Raw genomic sequence first — 19,982 nt, forward strand, 5'->3', positions numbered from 1 at the left:
TTAAGTTCAGCTGGCGGGCGGGGAGTCCGGGAAGGCGGGCTTGGGTGGTTACGTGAGGCTGCGCTTGCGCAGAACGGTCACGTGGTGGTTAGCCGGGAAAATGGCGGCTTCGGGAGAGAGTGGTGCTTCGGGTGGCGGAGGCAGCACAGAGGAGGCATTTATGACCTTCTACAGTGAGGTGAGCCCGGAGTAAGGATGGTGGCCTTAGGACGACCGTGCTCCGGCTTCGTCCGCCGCGGCTGGGGCCGGCGAGGCGCCTCCTGGGACCGTTGGCCCGCGCCGTCTGGCCTGGGGACTGCGGATCGGCTGCGGAGTGCATGCGCGACCGCCACTGTGGCTACTGAGGTCCCCGGAACGCGGCGGGGCGGCTGGGCCTGTGGACCCAGACCCGGAGAGGGGCCCGGCGAGCTGCTGGTCGCGCGGTGCAGCCTGCTGGCGGTGGAGTCTCCGGCTGGCGGAGGCCGAGCTGCGGCGCACCCACTTTTATTTGTAAACAGGAAGGAGGCCCTTGTCCCACTCCTCTGCCATGAATTGTGCGAGTGGCGATTTCTGCGGTCTTATCAGTGCTGAGCACTGTTCATCGGGACAAGAATGCGTATGTGAACCCTCCATCTTTAACATGACGAACCTCTTAAGAGGGTGCATACGTTCTTGGTGTCAGGTAGGACAGGAGTGAACTTGCTCTGAGCCTTGTTGACATTTGCATCGCCAGTGCCTAATGCGTGGTGGATGTTTCGCATATATCCGTTGATTAAATGAATGAATAAACTGAGTTAAAGTTAGCTATCTGGCGTCAGAGGCCCACATATTGCGTTCTCGCAAGGCAATTAGCCTAACTGCTGTTGAAATTTCAAGACATCAGTTCCCACACTGGCAAGTTAACATTGTAAGAGTTTTCACGACGATTAAAGGGTTTCGTGTATAAAAAAGCAGCTTGAAAATTATAAAGCAGTCGTTTTCGAATTAAGTACTTTCTGGTAGCCCAGGTTGGACCCTCTTGCTTCAGCCTCCAAAGTGCTGGGACCAGAGCCATTATCTCTTGTGCTTATAAGAATACTTGTAAGCCGGGCGATGGTGGTTCATGCCTTTAATTCAGCACTTGGGAGGCAGAGGCAGGCGGATTTCTGAGTTCAGGGCCAGGCTGGTCTATAGAATGAGTTCCAGGACAGCCAGGGCTACACAGAGAAACCCTGTCTCAAAAAACAAAAACAAAAAAAAAATTTTTTTTTTATGTTAGGAAATATTTTTTTCCTTCACATTGTTAGCATATTTTGCATTGCTCACAGTTGGAGAAATTTTGGTCCATCTTGGTGGAAAATGGAGGCAGGGCAGTTGACATCCTCAGGCAGGAAACAGAGAAGAAAGGCCTGTGCTTCCCGGTGCAACATTGACAATCAGCACGGACTCTGATTTAGCCCTCTTGTGTTTTTATTATATTTTTTTAAATTTAGTTTTGGCTTTTTGAGACAAGAGTTTCCCTGTACAACCCTAGCTGTCCTGGTGCTTTGTAGACCAGGCTTGCCTTGAACTCACAGAGATCACCCACCCGTGTCTGTCAAAGATGGTTGCCGCCATCACCCTGCTTGTCCTTTTGTTTTTAAGACAAGTACCCAATGAAGCTTAGGTGGCTTTACTCACTTCGCAGTGTAGGCTGCTTGGAACTAGGGCTCACTCTCCTGCTTCAGCCTCCTAAGTGCTCGTGTACAGGAATGAGCCACCACACCCAGCCGTTTTCTTTTGCCAAGGGTCAAACCCAGGATCTTGTGCATGCTAGGCAAGAACTCCACCAACTGAGCCACCTCGTAAGTCCTTCATAATGGTGTTGAATGTTGCTCATAGGTCATGGTTCAGTGTGCATTTTGCCTTTCAAAATGAAAAGAAAAAAAAAGATAGATTAATTGTACCCACATGCAGCTATATAGGTCTCTGGTGGTAGTTGTGTTTAGTATCTGGGAATCCTCTCGACCTCTGATTGTGAGTCAGACATAGGGTAAATTTCTAACAAGTTAGGTAATTGGAAACCTCACTTTCTGTAAGCCATAATTTCCCTATAATGGGATAATGGGGGCTGGAGAGATGGCACAGCGGTTAAGAGCACTGGCTGCTCTTGCAGAGGTCATGAGTTCAATTCCCAATAACTGCATGGTAGCTCACGATCATCTGTAATGAGATCTGATGCTCTCTTCCGGCATGTGGGTATTCATGCAGATAGAGCATTCATATTCATAAAACAAAATAATTAAAAAAAATGTGGAGTGGCTAATACTCCTGGAGAGAAGTGTTTACATAGTAAATGTGAATTTTACAGATTGCATGTAGCGTACATGTATACACAAATGGGCACAGAGGTCATTGTCATATGTTTTTCACTGTCCATATTATTCTTTTAGACAAGACCTGTCACTGAACCTGGAGCTCAGCAGTTTAGCCGGGCTGTGCAGGGTGTGAGCTCTGGGGGCCTCCCTGTCTCCTCCCTGCCCAGCTCTGGGTTTCCAGGCGCACGCGGCCATGCTTAGCATTTACGTGGAGATCTGAAATATCATTGTAAAATAGCTACGCCGCTGTGGTTGTTCTCCAGTTACCAAAGTGTCTTGGACATGGGAGATATAAATCGTTGTCTGCTGAGCATTTTAGCGTTGTGTTAAAGTAGATATATTTAGCTTATTCTTACTAATGGGATTACCAATTCTTTTACTTTTAGGTGAAACAAATAGAGAAGAGAGATTCAGTTCTAACATCCAAAAATCAAATTGAAAGATTGACTCGTCCTGGTTCCTCTTACTTTAATCTGAACCCATTTGAGGTGAGTAGATTGTTACTGTAGAGTTTGGTGGGAGAGCTTTGCATATGACAGTTATGTACGAGTTCGTTATTGTTGCTGTAGCTTCTATGGTGGACAGCTTTCCATACGTATACGTAAGTAGGGTTGTTTGTTTGTTTGTTTGTTTTGAGACAGTCTCATGTATTCAAGGTTGGCTTTGAACTCCAGATTCTCCTGCTTCAACCTCCCAAATGCTGAGATTGTGGAAATGAACCAGCATACCTGGGTTTTTTTGTTGTCTTAGGTGTATTTATTATATTTATATGAGTACACTGTAGCTGCTTTTAGACACACCAGAAGAAGGCATCAGATCCCATTACACATGGTTGTGAGCCACCGTGTGGTTGTTGGGAATTGAACTCAGGACCTCTGGAAGAGCAGTCAGTGCTCCTAACCGCTGAGCCATCTCTCCAGCCCTGGCCAGCTGGTGTATTTTTTTTTAAATGATTTTAGAGCTTTATTGTAGAAAAGCACAGAGAAAGAGGGAAGGAAAAAGAGAGAGAGGCCCGCCATGGTTATGTGGAGAGAAGGGGGGAAGGGAGGGGAGAAGGGAGCTAGAGATGAGAGTAAGAATGTCGAGCTAAAGAGCGCCAGCTGTTTTTGAAACAGGATGTTACTGTAGCTCACTGTGGCCTGGGGCTGGCTCTATAACCCAGGTTAGCCTTGAGGTTTGACTCTATGGTTCTCCTGCCTCAGGCTCTAAGTGCTGGGGTTATAGGTGTAAATCATAGTACCTGGCTTGGGAGCAGACTTATGTAACAGCGTACACCCCAAAGTTCTATTGGTTGGGAATGAAAAAAGGGTGGTGATGTTTTTGTGACAGGCAGGTTGTCTTTGAGGTTGAATGCTTTTATTGTGAGTAGACTTGTTGAGGCAGCTTGTTAAAGCACCAAATGAGATAAACTTGGTCTAGTTAAATGTTCTCCAACCTTTAGTAGCCCAAGTAGACAAGGATTTGTTTGTTTATTTTGCTATAGTTGGTCTGATAAACTTATGGTTTTTGACCTTAAAAAATGGTAGTCCCAGATAAGAAATTCTCTGTGCATTTGGGAGGCAGAGGCAGGGATATCCCTACAAGTTTGAGGTCAGCCTGGTCTACATAGAAAGGCTTGGGCCAGCCTAGGGCTCCAGCAAGACCTTGCTTCAAAAAAATAAAACAAAACAAAGTAAAAACTTTGCTAAAACTTTTTTGTTACAGGAAAATAAGAAAACCAGATATTCAGTAAAAACAGAACTAAGATCAGGAGATTTTAGAGAAGCGAATGCCCTTTGAGTTTTTGAACATATCTCTAATGTAGCCCAGAGTGGCTCAGCCTAGTCCTCCCACTTCCTAGTCCTGAGCACTGGGAGCACAGCGTGCACCACCCACTGCGCCTGCCGCTGAGCATTTCTTCTCAACACTAATCACTGTTCTTTCTCATGTGATAGAAAGCCAAAAGTCATTTACCTCAAATCGCAGTGGGTTGGCAGTGTGTCCTCCTTTTTTTCTTCAACACAGGGTGGCAGACAGATTCTGGTGCTACCCTCAGTGGCTCTATTTAGGTCTATTCCTTTAACCCTCTAAATACACTGATTATTATTATTTTTAAAATGTTAATGTATGTGTATGCCTTGTCTGCATTTGTATATGTATACCATGTACATGCCTAGAATCTATAAGAGGTGTCAGAGCTGGAGATCCAGGGGTGTGACCCACTGTGTGGGCGCTAACTCTCCAGTGGGGGCTCTTAACCACAACCACTGAGCCCCCCCCTCTGTATGCAGTGGGGGCTCTTAACCATTGAGCCGTACCTCTCCCCTTCCTTCCCCCCCCTCACTCTCTCTAATCTTTGATACTGGGAATCAGACTGAAAGGGCTTCAAATATTACTTAAGCATTTTACCATTGTGCATACTAGATTGGCCCTTGATTTTTTTTTTTTTTTTGGTTTGTTTGTTTGTTTTGTTTGTTTGTCAAGATAGGGTTTCTCTGTGTAGCCCCGACTGTCCTGGATCTTGCTTTGTAGACCAGGCTGACCTCAAATTCACGGTGATTCTCCTGCCTCTACCTCTTAAGTTCCGGGACTAAAGGGGTTGTGCCACTCTGCCTGGCTAAGGTTTATTTTTATATACACACACATATACATACATATACTTTTAAAATTATGTGAATATGTGTAGATTTGTGTTCATCAGTCCAGGTGCACATGGAGACCAGACATGTTGGATTCCCTGGAGTTACAGGTAGTTGTGAGCCATCCAAGATGGGAGCTGGTAACCAAATTTGGGTCCTCTGCAAGAGCAACAAGTATTCTTTTTTTTTTTTTTTTTTTTTTTTTTTAAAGATTTTTTATTTATTATTATATGTAAGTACACTGTAGCTGTCTTCAGACACACCAGAAGAGGGAGTCAGATCTTGTTACGGATGGTTGTGAGCCACCATGTGGTTGCTGGGATTTGAACTCTGGACCTTTGGAAGAGCAGTCGGGTGCTCTTACCCACTGAGCCATCTCACCAGCCCGCAACAAGTATTCTTAATCACTGAGCCATTGCTCCAGCCACTATTTTTATTTAAACTATGTGAACACGTCTGTGTGGGTCTCTATACCTGTGAGTGGGTGAGAAGGTGTGCATGGGGGGCCAGATCTGTTGCATTTCCTGGAGCTGGACTACAGGTGGCTGGGAGCTGAGCTCTCCTCGTTCTAGAGCAGTGCATGATCTTAGCCTCTAAGCCATCTCTCCAGGCCGTTTTCATTTTTATAATCAGAGTCTCTCTTTTTAGCTTAGGTCAGCCTATAACTTTTGTCTCAACTTCCTAAACACTAGGATTATAGGTGTGAACCAGTGTGCTGAGCCTATGTTCATATCTTTACCCTACTCATCAGTTCTGACAGGGCGTGCTTGGCAGCCTACTCGGAGCTTGCCCTCCTCATCCTTTCTCAGCACTCCATGTCAAGCTGCTGTTCTGTGTGGACACCATTCTCCCCCAGCATGGGCTCTAGCACTTGACTAAGTACTACTTGGGTGTTCACTCCCTTCCTTGTCCTGGTGAGCTCTGTGCTCTGTGTTCTGGACTATGAGATTGAGTGAATAGCACTTCACTTGGTTTTACTTAATGGAATTAATTATACTGCCCAGGACCAAAGTGGAGACAGACGGCATGTAAGGAGGTGGCTACATACTTAAACACACGCACACTCACATATACAGATTCTCACCCCTCCTGGATTGGTTGGTTGGTTGGTTTTAAGATGATGTCTCATGTCTCAAGATTGGCATTGAATTTGTTACATAGCCACGGATGGTCTTGACTTTCTGACCTTACGTGGCAGACTTCCAGGACTACTCCCTGCAGTTTTCTGTTTTTGTTGCAACTGTGCTGCTTGTAACCAAGGTTGGCCCTGCACTTACCATGTTTCTGCCTCTGTTTTCCTAGGATTGAGATGACATATGGGCAGCCATGTCCAGCTTTACAGTTTTGATCTTGGTTCTTCCAGGTTCTTCAGATAGATCCTGAAGTGACAGATGAAGAAATAAAAAAGAGGTTTCGTCAGGTATGGTACTGTTGCTCGCATTAGAGTTTGCGCTTCCTTCCTGTTTGTTTCTTCCAGATGGGGTTTCATGCAGCTTGGGCTTGCCTAGCATTTTCACTGTGTAATTAAGGGTGATCTTGAACCTGGGGTCCTCCTGCTTTCACCGCCTGAGTTCTGGGATTATAGGCACAAGCCACACTGGCTTTATGGGGTGCTGGGGACTGAACCCAGGTTTTCATGTGTACACAGCACTCTGTCAACTCAGCTACATGACTTTTGAGGACTAGATACTTTTGGGCTGAAATTAACCCTGCATTCCTTTTCAAATTAAGGCTAGATTAACAGTTGTTGTTACAATCTTACAGTAACGCATACATATAGTGATATAAATGTTAAATAAAAGCAAAAGTCAAAGCACTTCGCTTGGGTTTACTTAATGGAATTAATTATACTGTCCAGGACCAAAGTGGACACAGAAGGCGTGTAGAAGTTTTTCTGTGGATATAATGATTTTTATATCCAAATAGAGTAACTACAAACTTATTTTTATTTGAGGTAGGATCTCATGTTGTCTGACTGTCCTCTAACACCTGGTTTGTATGATTGTCCTACTGTAGCCTTTAAATAGCAAGAATGACAGGCACAAACCATACGCCTAATCCACTCAGTAACTGTACCTCTTACAAATGGTTATAAGCACTCAAGAAATACCTCGCTTAGGTTCGTAAGATGACTCAGCAGGTAGAAGTGCCTGCTGCTAAGCCTGAGCACCTGAGTGTGATCCCAGTGACCCACATGGTCACGCAAATTGTCCTCTGATCTCCACACACTTGCCATGGCGTGTCTTCATACCCTCCACCCCAATAAATGTAAGAACTTTATAAAAAGTAAGTTACCTGCCTTAATGAAACAAGTGCTTTTTGAACTTTCTTCAGGAAAGTAGCTCTCTGATCCCTGATTCCTGCCAATGTCTTCTTCCTTCCTGTCTTCTTTGCATCATCATGCTTCTCACGTGTGAGTGAGACCTGGCCAGTGCTGACCCTCACACTCCAGTTCTGAACAGCAGTTTTACTGGTTGTACTAACACCCAGTGCTCCCCCTAGTGAGGCAGATTTCCACATTGCTGACTCATAGCTACCTCTAAGCTCCCACATGCTATATTAAGCTAAGATGTTTTTTGTTTTTGCCTGCTCAGTCATTTCCCATTATATAACTTTACAGCTTTATTCTTCTTGAGCTCTGATCTGTGCTTAAACTTCACATCCCATCCCCTCTTCCCAAAGTCTTGTTTTCCAATACAGTCCATTAACAGTTATTCCCAATATTACAAACAGTTTTTGGGTTTTTTTGGGGGGGAGGGGTTGTTTTGTTTTGTTTTTTCCAGACAGGGTTTCTCTGTGTAGTCCTGGCTGTCCTGAAACTCGCTCTGTAGACCAGGCTGGCCTCGAACTCAGAAATCCGCCTGCCTCTGCCTCCCGAGTGCTGGGTTAAAGGCTTGCACCACCACTCCCAGCTCAGCAAACAGTTTTTTAGTCCTTAATTAAACTTTTCCTGAGTCAACAAACTTGAGTTATGACCTCTTAGTGATTCATTAGATGGCTTCATAGTTTAGAGGACATATGACTTTAGTTTTAATCTATTCTCTTATTTAGGAGCTCTGTGGACTTGAACAAGTGCTTTGGGCTTTTCTGTGTCTATTTTACTTCATCTGGTAAATGTGTCCAAACAGTTAAATGAGGTGTCATACACAGAGGCTGTCAGAAGATGTTTTGATACTTTGACTATGTTAACCACTGCCCATCCTCCTCTGCATTGAGGTTTGGCTCTCCATATTCAGTTTATGCTAATTACTTGCATTGGTCATTTTGCTCACACAACAATCTATTTAGATGTAGGTACTCTGTGTCTTTCCAGGGATAGTGCAGGAAGGAGGTGAAGATGGGCTGACTGAGTTGCTCAGGGCTGCAAAGCTAGCATGTGACAAGGTTAGAATCACAAATCAGGACTGTGGGTTAACAGTAGGTTTCCATCTCCCAAAATGGTTCTTTTTGCGCCATGTAGTTTCTCTCCCATCAGTGGTAGCGAGCAAGTCAGGAGTCAGTCTTATAAACGTCTGAAAGAGTCATCTGGAGCTTTCTTACACAAAGCTCAGATTCTCCTCACTTACTTACTGATGTGCACGAGGAGCTCAGGCCCCGCCTGTGAGCCTCTGATGCGCCTGACTTCTCTTCCCTGCAGTTGTCCATCCTGGTGCATCCTGACAAAAACCAGGACGATGCTGACAGAGCACAGAAGGCTTTTGAAGGTATTTGTGCATTTACCTATATTTGAGTGATATATGTTGTCGATGCTAAGTAATAACTGATTGTGGAAAGGCTGTGGATTTCAGTAAAGCAGCCATTTAAGCAGAATGTCTCCCTGGGGGCTGAGTGTGTAGCTCAGTGCTTGCCTAGCATGCTTGATAGAGGCCTGGGCTCAGTCCTCAGCACTGCAAAGAAAGTGCACATTAATCTTGCTTTGTTAACTTTTGTGTCTACCAGTATACCTTTATTGCAAAGGTTCCTTTTTTCTTTGCTAAACATAAGTGGGAAACTTTATCAATGTATTAAATCTAGATGTGGTATATTTAGCTTTGAGTGTATATTTAATAATTTTTTCTAAGACTTTCAAGGTCATTGCTATGGTTGTATGCTTTTTTTTAAAAATGGGTTTAACAACATTAAATAACTTACCAAAGTAGGGAATTTTTAGACAGTGCAAGTCCATTTACACTGCCTGAGCATAGCTCAGACTTTGAGAGGCATTTGCAGAAACAGTTAACTTCAATGTTTTGCATTAGCTGTGGACAAAGCTTACAAGTTGCTACTGGATCAGGAACAAAAGAAGAGGGCCCTGGATGTAATTCAGGCAGGAAAAGAATACGTGGAACACACTGTAAGTATCTCTAGTGCTGCTGTGTTTATAGGAAGTGACAGCAAGCCTGGGGCACCATGTAGAAGGGTGTATGCAACCTAGCAGTGCAAACCACTGGTCATTCTCTCTATCGGTTAGCTGTGCTGCTCAGGAAGAGTGCCCAAATCTAGCATCCTTTCCTGAGAGGTGAGCTCAGGGTAAGATGTGGCTAGGACACTACCACTCCCACTTCCCTGCCAGTTCTGTGTGGTGTTTGTTGATAGACACCTTTAGTCCCCAGCAGAGGTGCCATCCTGCCTCAGAGAGTGGGGAAGTGGAGCTGTTCAGACCCTGTTGACTCCCTGGTTTGTTGAAGGATTTAGAAATGAGAGAGGCTGTCACGGAGCTCTGAGTGAACATCCAGGTTAATGACAGCAATCTGAAGGCTCAGTTGAACAAACTAAATAACAGCTTTTGTTTGTTTGTTTAAAATGGGTCTGACTGGGGTTGCAGGACAGGATAGCCTGGGCTGATTTTGACTTCTTAATTCTTCCACTTTACCTCCTGAGTCATGGGATTATGGGTTGTATGCCATAGCATCCAGGTAGAAAGACCTTTGTTTTTTTTTTCTTTTTTGTAGGATTATTTTGAAAGAGGGTCTTATGTAGTTCAGTCTGGCCTTCAATTCGCAATGTACCTGAGACTGACTGTAAATTCTTTTTAAGTGCCAGATTTGTTGATGTGTGTGAATGTTTTATCTGCATGTATGTATTGCACCATGGGCATGCCTGGTATGCAGGGAGGTTAGAAGAGGGTGGCATGAGTTTCTGGTAGTTTATAGGATGGTTCTGAGCCACTGTGTAGGTGCTGGGAACTGAACCTGGATTTTTGCAGAAGTAGCTGCTAAGCCATGTTAAGGGCACTTGGCCTGGCATTCCTGATCTTTCTCTATGTGTAGTTGCTAGGATTGTAGGCACACACCACTGGGCCCAGTTAGAAAGTCTCTCTCTCTCTCTCTCTCTCTCTCTCTCTCTCTCTCTCTCTCTCTCTCTCTCTCTGTTTTTTCCCCCCAGTGGAGTAAGAATCTCAAGACTCTGTCAAGAGTGACATATGTCTTCAGTGGAGAGTCAGTTAGGAGTCCACCTTTGTTTTGAAGAGCTTTGGAGTCTGAATCAGAACTTTGTAGGCAATGACAATAAAGATGGACCCATTTTAGATAAGGTCGAGGAGGGAAAGTAGGAAAAGGAAGGCGCTGGAACCGGGTCCTGCTGGTCACGTAGTACAGGTCAGGAGAGCACAGGACAGGTTCTTCAATCCTCTGTAGTTCCTTAGAGTTCCTGGCCACAAGGTGGCAGTAAAGTGTTTCTGAACCTGGCTGCCTCTCATAGGTCACTGGTGGGAGTAGTGTCTGTCTCCTGATCATATCCATCAATGCCGTGTGAAAATTACGGTTTCCGGGAATTTCACAGTGGAAACTATCGAGAATGTACTTTTAGAAATACTATTTATACCTAAAATACCACCCATTTAGTAGATCCTTCCAAAGCTTGGCAAATGTGCTTTCTTTGCTATAGCTCTGACCACAGGTTAAGAAAGCTAAATGGCCATGTCTGTGGCTCAGCCATTATAAGTTGGGGACCTCTCTGCTGGTTGCACTTTCCCTGGTGGGTGCAGGCTGGAATGGACTTTAGATGGAGCTAGAGGAAGGACCCAAGGCTCCAAGTCTTAGTTGCTTTTTACAGTGTTATCAGAAATTGTTGTTGTTGTTACTAATGGTGCAGGAGGAGGCTCTTGCCTTCCTCTTACCCTCTCTATGCCTATGGAGGAGTGTGTTATCCTCTCTTTATGGAAAGTGGGTGTATATACAGCTCAGTGGCTATTCTCAAAGGACGAGGGCTCATCTTTTGATGAAAAAAATTGTTTTTAGGTTAAAGAGCGAAAAAAACAACTGAAGAAGGAAGGAAAGCCTACAAATGTGGAGGAAGATGATCCCGAACTGGTGAGTTATCGTGGGAAGCACTGTATCCTGGGTGACGGTGGGTTAAAGAGAAAGGCTTCCCGAAAGCGTGTACAAGGACATTGATTGACCTTTTAATCCATCCTGTGTGTGCATATGTTTGTTTTCCATCTGGGTATGTGTTACACGTATGGTGTGTATGGGTTCAGTTCCTAGCACACACACGGCGGCTCACAATGCCTTGTTAAATAACTCCAGTTTGGAGAGATGGCTCAGCAGTTAAGAGCACTGATTGCTCTTCCAAAGGTCCCAAGTTCCAATCCCAGCAACCACATGGTGGCTCACAACCATCTGTAATGAGATCTGATGCCCTCTTCTGGAGTGTCTGAAGACAGCTACAGCGTACTTACATATAATAAATAAATACATCTTTTTTTTTTCTTTTTTAACGCTTCACGAATTTGTATGTCCTTGCGCAGGGACCATACTAATCTTCCCTGTATCATTCCAATTTTAGTATATGTGCTGCTGAAGCGAGCAAATAAATAAATCTTTTAAAAAAAAAAAAACCTCCAGTTCCAGGAGATCTGATAGCTTCTCTGCTGACATTTAAACACACACACATACACATAAGTTAATTAATTAAATAATAAAAAAACTTGGGAAAACAAGGTATGGTGGTTCATACCTTTAATCCCAACACTTGGGAGGTAGAGGCAGATAGATCTCTGTGAGTTTTGAGGCCAGCCTGGACTATATAATGAACTCTAGTACAGCTGGAGCTACATCAAAACCAGTGAGGGCAGGAACTGATCAGCAGAGGCCATGGAGGAGTGCTCAGCCGACTTTGTTATACAACCCAAGACCACCAGCCCAAGGATGGCACCACCCACCGTGGGCTTGGGGCATCTCCGTTAAACACTGAGAAAATGCTGCTGCTTATCGCCATCTTCCTTGAGACTCCTGCGCCATGAGAGCGGTGTTGGAAGAAGAGAATGCACAGGCTGAGGTGCAAGAGAAGAAAGATGAGGCAGAGGGCCAAGTAAACCAGCCTGTGCCCCATGACGCCTGCAGGAGCAGAAGTGAGGGATGCTCAAGGCCGGGACACCGGAACAAGCTGTCGGACTGTGTGCTGCTGTCGGTAATAAGTCTCAGGAGACCCGCAACGTCACCTCACCACGATCACCTGGGAAAATGACTGCCTTTCCTAGGACCAAAACAGTCCCGCTGGCCCTCTGCCCTGAACCTTTGGCACTCTGGACTAGTTCTGGTCTCGTGGCCAAGTGTAACTCATATATGATAAATCCTCTTGCTGTCAGCTGAAGAATCAAAAAAGAAAGAAAGAAAGAAAATGCTGTACAGTTAGGTTTTATGGAAGCAAATTTTCAACAGATGTTCTGTCCTTTTAGAAATTCTAGTTTGTGTCAAGATGGCATTAAACTAGCCAGCAGCTACTCAGACACATATACATACATATATACATACATACACACAGAGACACACACACCCATATATATATATATATATATATATATGCACACACACACACACACACACTTGTACATAGGAACTTAGAGGTTGGGTTCTGGGAAAATGGCTTTTATATATTTTTAATTTTTAAACTCTGTGCATAGGTGTTTGCCTGCATATATGCTTGGTACCTTCAAAGGCCAGAGGAGGGTATTCGCTCTCCAGGGAATGGAGTTACAGATAGTTGTTAGCCACTGTGTGGGTGCTGGGAACTGAACCTATGTCCTGGAAGAGCAGCCAGTGCTCTTAACTATTGAACCATCTCTTTAACTCACAATTTAGTGCTTTTAAAGATACTAAAATATATTCTGCTGGGGAATTGACTTGATGGGTCAAATGCTTGCCACGTAAGTCTGAGGGTCAGAGTTTAGATCCCCAAATTCCAGCATCCACACAGTGGCTCACAACTGTCTGTGTCTCTAGCTCCAAGGGATTTGACACCCTCATGCAGCCACATACATACATATGTGTGTGTGTGTGTATATATATAATGTTTTTAAAAAAATGAAGTGCCAGCACTCGGGAGGCAGAGGCAGGCGGATTTCTGAGTTCGAGGCCAGCCTGGTCTACAAAGTGAGTTCTAGGATAGCCAGAGCTATACAGAGAAACCCTGTCTCAAAAAAACCAAAAAAAAAAAAAAAAAAAAAAAATGAAGTGTAAGGGGATGGAGAGATGGTTCAGCAGTAAAGTGCACTTTCTGCTTTGGTTCCCAGCACCACTGATGGTTCCCAGCAGTCTATAGCTACAATTCCATGGGATGCAGTGCCTTCTTACCTTTGTGGGCAACACATACATAATGCACCCACATATTCGTGTAGAAAATGAATACATTAAAAAAAGAGGCCTTCATGAGTGTATGCCTATGATCTAGCAATTGGGAGGCTGAGGCAGGGGATTACCCTGAGTTTGAGCCCAGGTTGGGCTACATAGTTAGACTCTGTCTCCAAAAAATAGCCCACAACAAACAAATAAGACATAAGCAAAACCTCACTAAACTTACTGAAGGCAAAGACGTAAAATGCCGACGGGGACCTGGGATGTAACGGCTGTGGTGGGATCTGGCCACTTGTCTTTACTGCTTCTCTTCAATAGCAACCCTGTAGTAATAACAACTGTAGCATCCTTTCTTAAAAGCCCTGGGTGGACTGGGAGATAAATGTGGTAGAGGTTTCACTTGAGAGGCCTTGGGTTTTATCCTCCATTCTATGAAGCTCAATAGAGTTCTTGGTCTTTATGGTTTCTATTGAATGTTGTGTTATATGCTCCTTTCGATGCATTGCTTAAGGTATATTGTGTAAGGTGAACTGGCTACAGAGAGACAACTGGCTCAATCAAGGTAGAACATGTTTGTCCTGTGCAGTAGGCCTAGGCGGTGGCTGCTGGTGGAAGCTCTGCACCATGTGTCCTTCAAGGTCTTGGCTGTGGCTCCCACCTTCCTAGTCTAGGGTGTCTCATCATCTTGCTCATGTGACTAAACGAGACTACAGGGGGAAATAGAGAGATGCCACTCCTTCTCAGAGTACCCTAGATGTCCTTTATAAGTACAATGACTAAACTCTAGAGTCACATTGCCATACCTAGCTAGGAGCAGGTGATTAGCGTCTTTGTCCCTTTAGATAGGATTGTGATTTGGGGCATGTGTTCACTGTGTAGGATTCAGCTTCATCATTCTGTCCACTGAATCAAAATTATAAAATACTATAAAAAGAGTAGAGCTGGGCAGTGGTGGCGCACGCCTTTAATCCCAGCACTTGGGGAGGCAGAGGCAGGCAGATTTCTGAGTTCGAGGCCAGCCTGGTTTACAGAGTGAGTTCCAGGACAGCCAGGGCTACACAGAGAAACCCTATCTTGAAAAATACCGAAACAAACAAACAAACGAACGAACGAAGGAAAAGAAAGAAGAGTAGAAGTTAGTCTTGGAGTTTTAGAGAAGAGAGCACCCTTTAAAATCCCAAGTGGTGGCATAAGTGCATCCATGTCCTAACAGAGCATCTGCAGGCTGGGAGAGGAAAGGCCTCCTGGGCAGCCGTCTTTTCTCCCTGAGGAGACAGTGTTGTTATTGCTTCTCCCTGCAGACAGTTAAATGCCCAGTTGTAGTCTTTAGGGCTCTAAATGTAATTGCTTCATGTCAATGTTGATGTGAAATGTTGACTTTTCTTTTGTCCTTAATTTTCTTACAGTTCAAACAGGCAGTCTACAAACAGACCATGAAGCTGTTTGCTGAGCTGGAGATTAAAAGGAAAGAGAGAGAAGCCAAAGAAATGCATGAGAGGTGCCTATCTCCATGACCGTCTTAGTCCCATTTAGATGCACAGATCAGCTCGCTTGGGTCTCTGCGGATTTCCCGATGAGTCTGTAGGGCACTTATGAGACTAAGCTGGAGAGGCCGGGGCACAGCTCAGTGGTGCAGCTCTTGCCTGGCATACGTGAGGCCAGGCTGTCTGAGCCAGTCAGACATTGTAGACTTTTGGGAAACCCTGACTCCCCCTGTCTGTAGGGAATCGGTTTTTTATTGAGGAGTGCAGTGTGTTTCCTTCCTCTCTGGAGTGCAGTAGAGTTGTTGAGGCTCTGGAGGCCAGAATCTTTTCTAGGCCATGTAGCTGCAGTTGTGTTGAGTAGGTAGGATTGTAATGGAAGAACTTGAACGTGTTACTCTGCTCAAGTGTGATTTCCTTTGATTGTCACAGAGTGGAGGTTGCCAGGTATGATGGAACATGCCCACAATCCCAGCACTTGGGAGGTGAAGGCAGGAAAAAAAAAGGAGTTCAGACTATTTTTGGCTTGCCATTAAGCAAGTTCAGGGCCAGCTTGAATTACTTGAGACACTGTTTCAGAGAACAACAAAAAAGGAAGCCCAGCCTGGTGGTGCAGGCCTTCAATCCTGGCAGAGGCAGGCCTGTCTCCTGGGGCAGCCATGACTGTTACACAGAGAAACAAGAAAGAAGGGGGCGGGGGGAGCAGGGGAGAGAGGGGGAGAGGGGGCGGGGGGAGCAGGGGAGAGAGGGGGAGAGGGGGCGGGGGAGCAGGGGAGAGAGGGGGGAGAGGGGCGGGGGGAGCAGGGGAGAGGGGGGAGAGGGGGCGGGGGGGCGGGGGGAGCAGGGGAGAGAGGGGGAGAGGGGGCGGGGGAGCAGGGGAGAGAGGGGGAAGAAAAAGCACTGGGGTCGATTTGGCTTGTGCGTTTTCTGTTGTTGAGTAATTAGATTTTGCTAGTTGGGCTTGTGTGAAATGTCATTTTAGGGTTGGGTTTTGTCATCGGCGTGTTTTAGGATGAGGCCTCCCCTGGCTGGGCCTCAGCTCCTGTGAGCCCTAAATAAAGACTGCTCTGCTTTCCCTCCCAGGAAGCGACAGAGAGAAGAGGAGATCGAAGCCCAGGAAAAAGCCAAGCGAGAAAGAGAGTGGCAGAAAAACTTTGAGGTGAGTGTCTGAGGCGAGGAGCTGAGGTGGGTCATTCTAGACTAAGGAAGCTTGATGCCTGGGGCAGGCAGGGAAGTAGGTGTGTGGGTGAAAGTGGGCACTGGAGAAGCAGTCGGCTGCTTCGCCTTTATAGCTTTCCCCGACATGGGCACTGACAGACACAGCTACCTAATGGGCCTAACACAGGTGACTTCAGGGTAACATGAAGCACCCCGCTTAGCTTTGAGATCAGTTTGTGAAAGCAGGCGGGAGGTGAGAGTGGAGCTAAGTTTTCAGTCTGGCTTGAACATGGACCCCCTCATCTTCCCCCGTCAGCCTCCCACACACTGGGGCTGAGGCCACAGAGTTAAAGACACACAGACCACTGGGGTCAGGCTCATCTGACCCAGTTTCTGCAGAGCCTTCTGACATTTTGTTTTTTGGTTTTAAGACAGTCTCACCTTATAGCCCAAGGTATCTTGAAGTCACTACGCAGCTTAGTCTGTCCTTGAACCCCTGATGGTCTGCTTCCCTCAGCCACTCCCGTGCTGGGATTATAGGTATGAGCCACCACACCAGCCCACCTTGTAGCTTCTGAACTGGGTTCATTGCTCTTCAAGTGTCCAACCCAGTCGTGGATTGCATCTGGTCTTTTATAGGAGTTAGAATTTAGGGTAGAGCTTGGTTAACTGTAATTTTTGGCTCTGTTTCTGCCCAGCCTTTTGGAAAGGGAAAGTGAGTAGCCCATGTGATAATGAGGTAGTTCTTTGTGGCCAGAGAAGAGCTGGTTTGGGGACATCCCCTCAGTTGTCAGAGGGGCAACAGGAACAAGGTGAAGAAAAAATGGCTGTGCTCCCAGCCAGCTCTGTGGTTCAGAACTAGTCAGCTCCTCATTGCTGCACAGTCCTGTCCAAGGCACACTGTAGCCAGCTTTCTGTAAAGGTTAGAAGAGACAAGCTAGGGACCAGGCATGGTGGGGCACATGTTTTGTCCCAGCAGTTGGAAGGCAGCCGGAGGCAAATCTCAGAGTTCAGGGCCAGCTTGGTTTACATAGTAAGCTCCAGTTAGGGCTACATAGTGAAATGCTGTCTTAAAAACATTCAACAAAAGGCGGCCGGCGTGAAGCTAGTTCTGGAGGTGCAGTTCAGCAGCACGGAAAGCGATGCCCAGAACACTGCCCAGAGCTTCACAGTGTTGTCTTCACCCATCTCATCCTCTTCCAAGATGCTTTGAGAGGATGCTGGGAAACTTCCCTGGGTCCTTAGAGAAGGGAGAAGGCTCGGCTCGGCTCTCTCTGCTCTTGGACTGTCCCAGAGGGCTCATCAGGATTGGTATGGGAGGACGTTGGTGGCAGGACAGGCTCGGTCCCTTTGCTCATTAATGACCTTACCTTGATCCTTAATGACTCTTAATGACCTTTCTTTCAGGAAAGTCGGGATGGTCGAGTGGACAGTTGGCGAAATTTCCAGGCAAATACAAAGGGGAAGAAGGAGAAGAAGAATCGGACCTTCCTGCGGCCACCGAAAGTCAAGATGGAGCAGCGGGAGTGAGCAGCAGGACCAGAGCCTCCCCGCTGCTCCTCCTGCTTCACGGACTCATTCTCTCTCCACCTCCACCCCACCAGAGAGTAGCGATTGCTTTTTAGTCTATTTTGTTGTCAATACAATTTAATATCAATCAGAGTAATCCTTTGTACATTGAGAGGAGGGGCTTGGTTTCACCATCCCCGTCCTTTCCCCACGGATCCACCAGGATTGAAGGAGCTTCGGACCCATGCCGCCTTCTTTTCCCACGCCTCTAACTTAATGTTTTATATTTGAATTGTGTGGCTCAAGGGTCATGTATAGTTTGTGGAATTTTTCCAATTAAATGTCTTGCTTACAGTGGTGTTGCCCCGACTCCAGATCAGCCTGGGCCACCTTGGGAAGCCATCCTTGAGGCCCTTGCTCCAATAGGAGAGGTATTGTGGATTCACACGGCAGTCACTTGTTGCCCTCATGCCCTGTGGTGTTTGGCACGAGGCTCCCAGCCACTTAAACCTGTTCACTTTCCAAAGAATTCATCTTCCAGCCAGTCCCGTTGTGTCCTTGCTTGTCTGCATTTATTAGTGGTAATATTCTTTTACGTATAATAAATTTTTATACCCAAGCCTTTGATGGTCTCCTCCTCGGGTGTGACTCCAAGGACAGGCAAGTGTCTTGCAGCTGGACGCACATAGCTCCCTACACTAATTTGTTAAACCTTAGCTTGTCTACCTACAAAATGGGAACACAGGGCCGGGGACATACTCTGATGGAATGCTTGCTAGCATGTGTGAAGTTCTAGGTTCAGTACTCACAAAGCAAAGTACAGGAATATCAAGTATGGCAGAGGCCGAAGGCTGTGTAGGAGCCCCCGGGTTCCATCCTAACAGCATTATCAACAATTTGGAAACATTGATTTCACTGTAGGAAATCACCACAGATCTAATGCGGCCACCAACGCCATGGGTGTTGTCAATGTCTTATCTGTTAAGTAAGAGGCTGCACACTGAGGGTGAAATGTGATGTGTATCCGGCTTACTGGGTATGCTCAGCCTGTTGGAGGGGCCTGGTGGGTGTAGAACAGTGACTCGTGAGTGACTGAGGGCATTCTGTGTTGCCTGTAGATGTGTTCAGGTGGGATGGCTACAGAAGGCAGGGTGCACACACCTTCAGTTTGTTCCTTGTGGGTGGAGGCTGGAGCTTGAGTTCACCACTCTTCCAGGTACAGCTGGGGCGTGTCCAAACCACTTGAGCTACAGTAACTCCTAACCCCAAAGCAAGGCAGAGGGCGGGAAGTTTCTGGTCACTGCAGAACTATGTGTTTTGAGCTGATGAAGTATCCTGGGCAGGGAGCGGTTCCCGGAGCTTTCCAGGCTGGCAAAGTGGCTCCTCCTACAGGATAAAGGCATTTACAGGACTTGAGGTGATTCCGTTCAGCCACCTGCAAGCCCCTGTTGCTTCTCAGAAGGCTGTGCCAGCAATAAGCCACAGCAATTAGCTTACTCCATCCACAAACAGGCTGATTGGAAGTCAGATAGTTGGGGACCTCCACTGTATGCCTCACAGCTGAGGTGCAGAGGCTGAGGAGGACTCGTGAACCCGCTATTCTGGACGCCCTTGTTTCTGTCCTTGGCAGCCAGCAAGTGCTTCCTGGAGAGTGTGGTGTTCAGTAAGGGTTGTACAGATCCAGTTGCATGATAAAATACAGTGCTTGTTCCCCTACGTCTGGTAGTCACAGTCTCCGAGACACCAGGGAGTGGCTGCCCTGCTGCTGTTTATTCCAGGAGGGTATGTCTTCTCAGTTGCAGGAAGCTTGTGTGTTGACACCACACCTTACAACTGCTAAGTGAAAGGTCCAGGAAGCCGGTTCCCCGGATGTGCTTGTCCTGCGAATGTGTCTGAGGACATCTCTAGTGAACAGAGGCAGCAATGGAGAACAAACAGTAAGCCTTGCTCCTGTGGGCTGGGCACCTCCAGTTCTCAATGGGAGGAGGAGTCAGGAGCAGTGAACAGTGGCTGGCCTAGCTGGGGAGGACGTGAGGGGAAGACACTAAGTCAGGAGAAGTCCCCCCAGATGGTTGGTGGTGAGGTCATACCCAGGAATACTCTGCTTTGCCTGGAGCATGGGCACAGGGAGCTAGAATCAGGAGTTCCTTGTCACCTTCAGCTATGTGGGTACCAGTGAGGACATCGTATTTTCTAGAAGGAATAGTCCCATTTCCTTCTGGCCACATTTTGGCCATGGACTGGCCTGGAAGAACAGCAGTGAACCTCACCCAGTGCATAACATTGCTTAGAACAGCTTTCTCTGTGGTGATCCAGCTAGAGAGGGTGACTTGGGCACTGAGTTGAGGT

The 19,982-nt window shown here is 46.3% G+C and overlaps 1 protein-coding gene and 1 non-coding gene across 2 annotated transcripts; one reads left to right on the forward strand and one right to left on the reverse strand.

Annotated features, from left to right (window-relative positions):
* The first annotated feature begins 73 nt into the window (after nt 1-73).
* Nucleotides 74-18,257, forward strand: Dnajc8 (DnaJ heat shock protein family (Hsp40) member C8). The gene is made up of 9 exons (NM_172400.3): nt 74-178; nt 2,702-2,803; nt 6,297-6,353; nt 8,571-8,637; nt 9,172-9,266; nt 11,152-11,223; nt 14,892-14,983; nt 16,050-16,125; nt 17,532-18,257. Exons 1-9 carry the CDS (start codon nt 101-103, stop codon nt 17,652-17,654), a joined length of 762 nt encoding a protein of 253 aa, NP_765988.2. The 5' UTR covers nt 74-100; the 3' UTR covers nt 17,655-18,257.
* Nucleotides 11,619-11,722, reverse strand: Gm24762. The gene has a single exon (XR_003955445.1). It is a non-coding gene; the product is annotated as a U6 spliceosomal RNA (small nuclear RNA).
* Nucleotides 18,258-19,982: the final 1,725 nt, after the last annotated feature.

Source organism: Mus musculus, chromosome 4, assembly GCF_000001635.26.
Source record: "Mus musculus strain C57BL/6J chromosome 4, GRCm38.p6 C57BL/6J".
NCBI classification, from domain to species: Eukaryota; Metazoa; Chordata; class Mammalia; order Rodentia; family Muridae; genus Mus; species Mus musculus.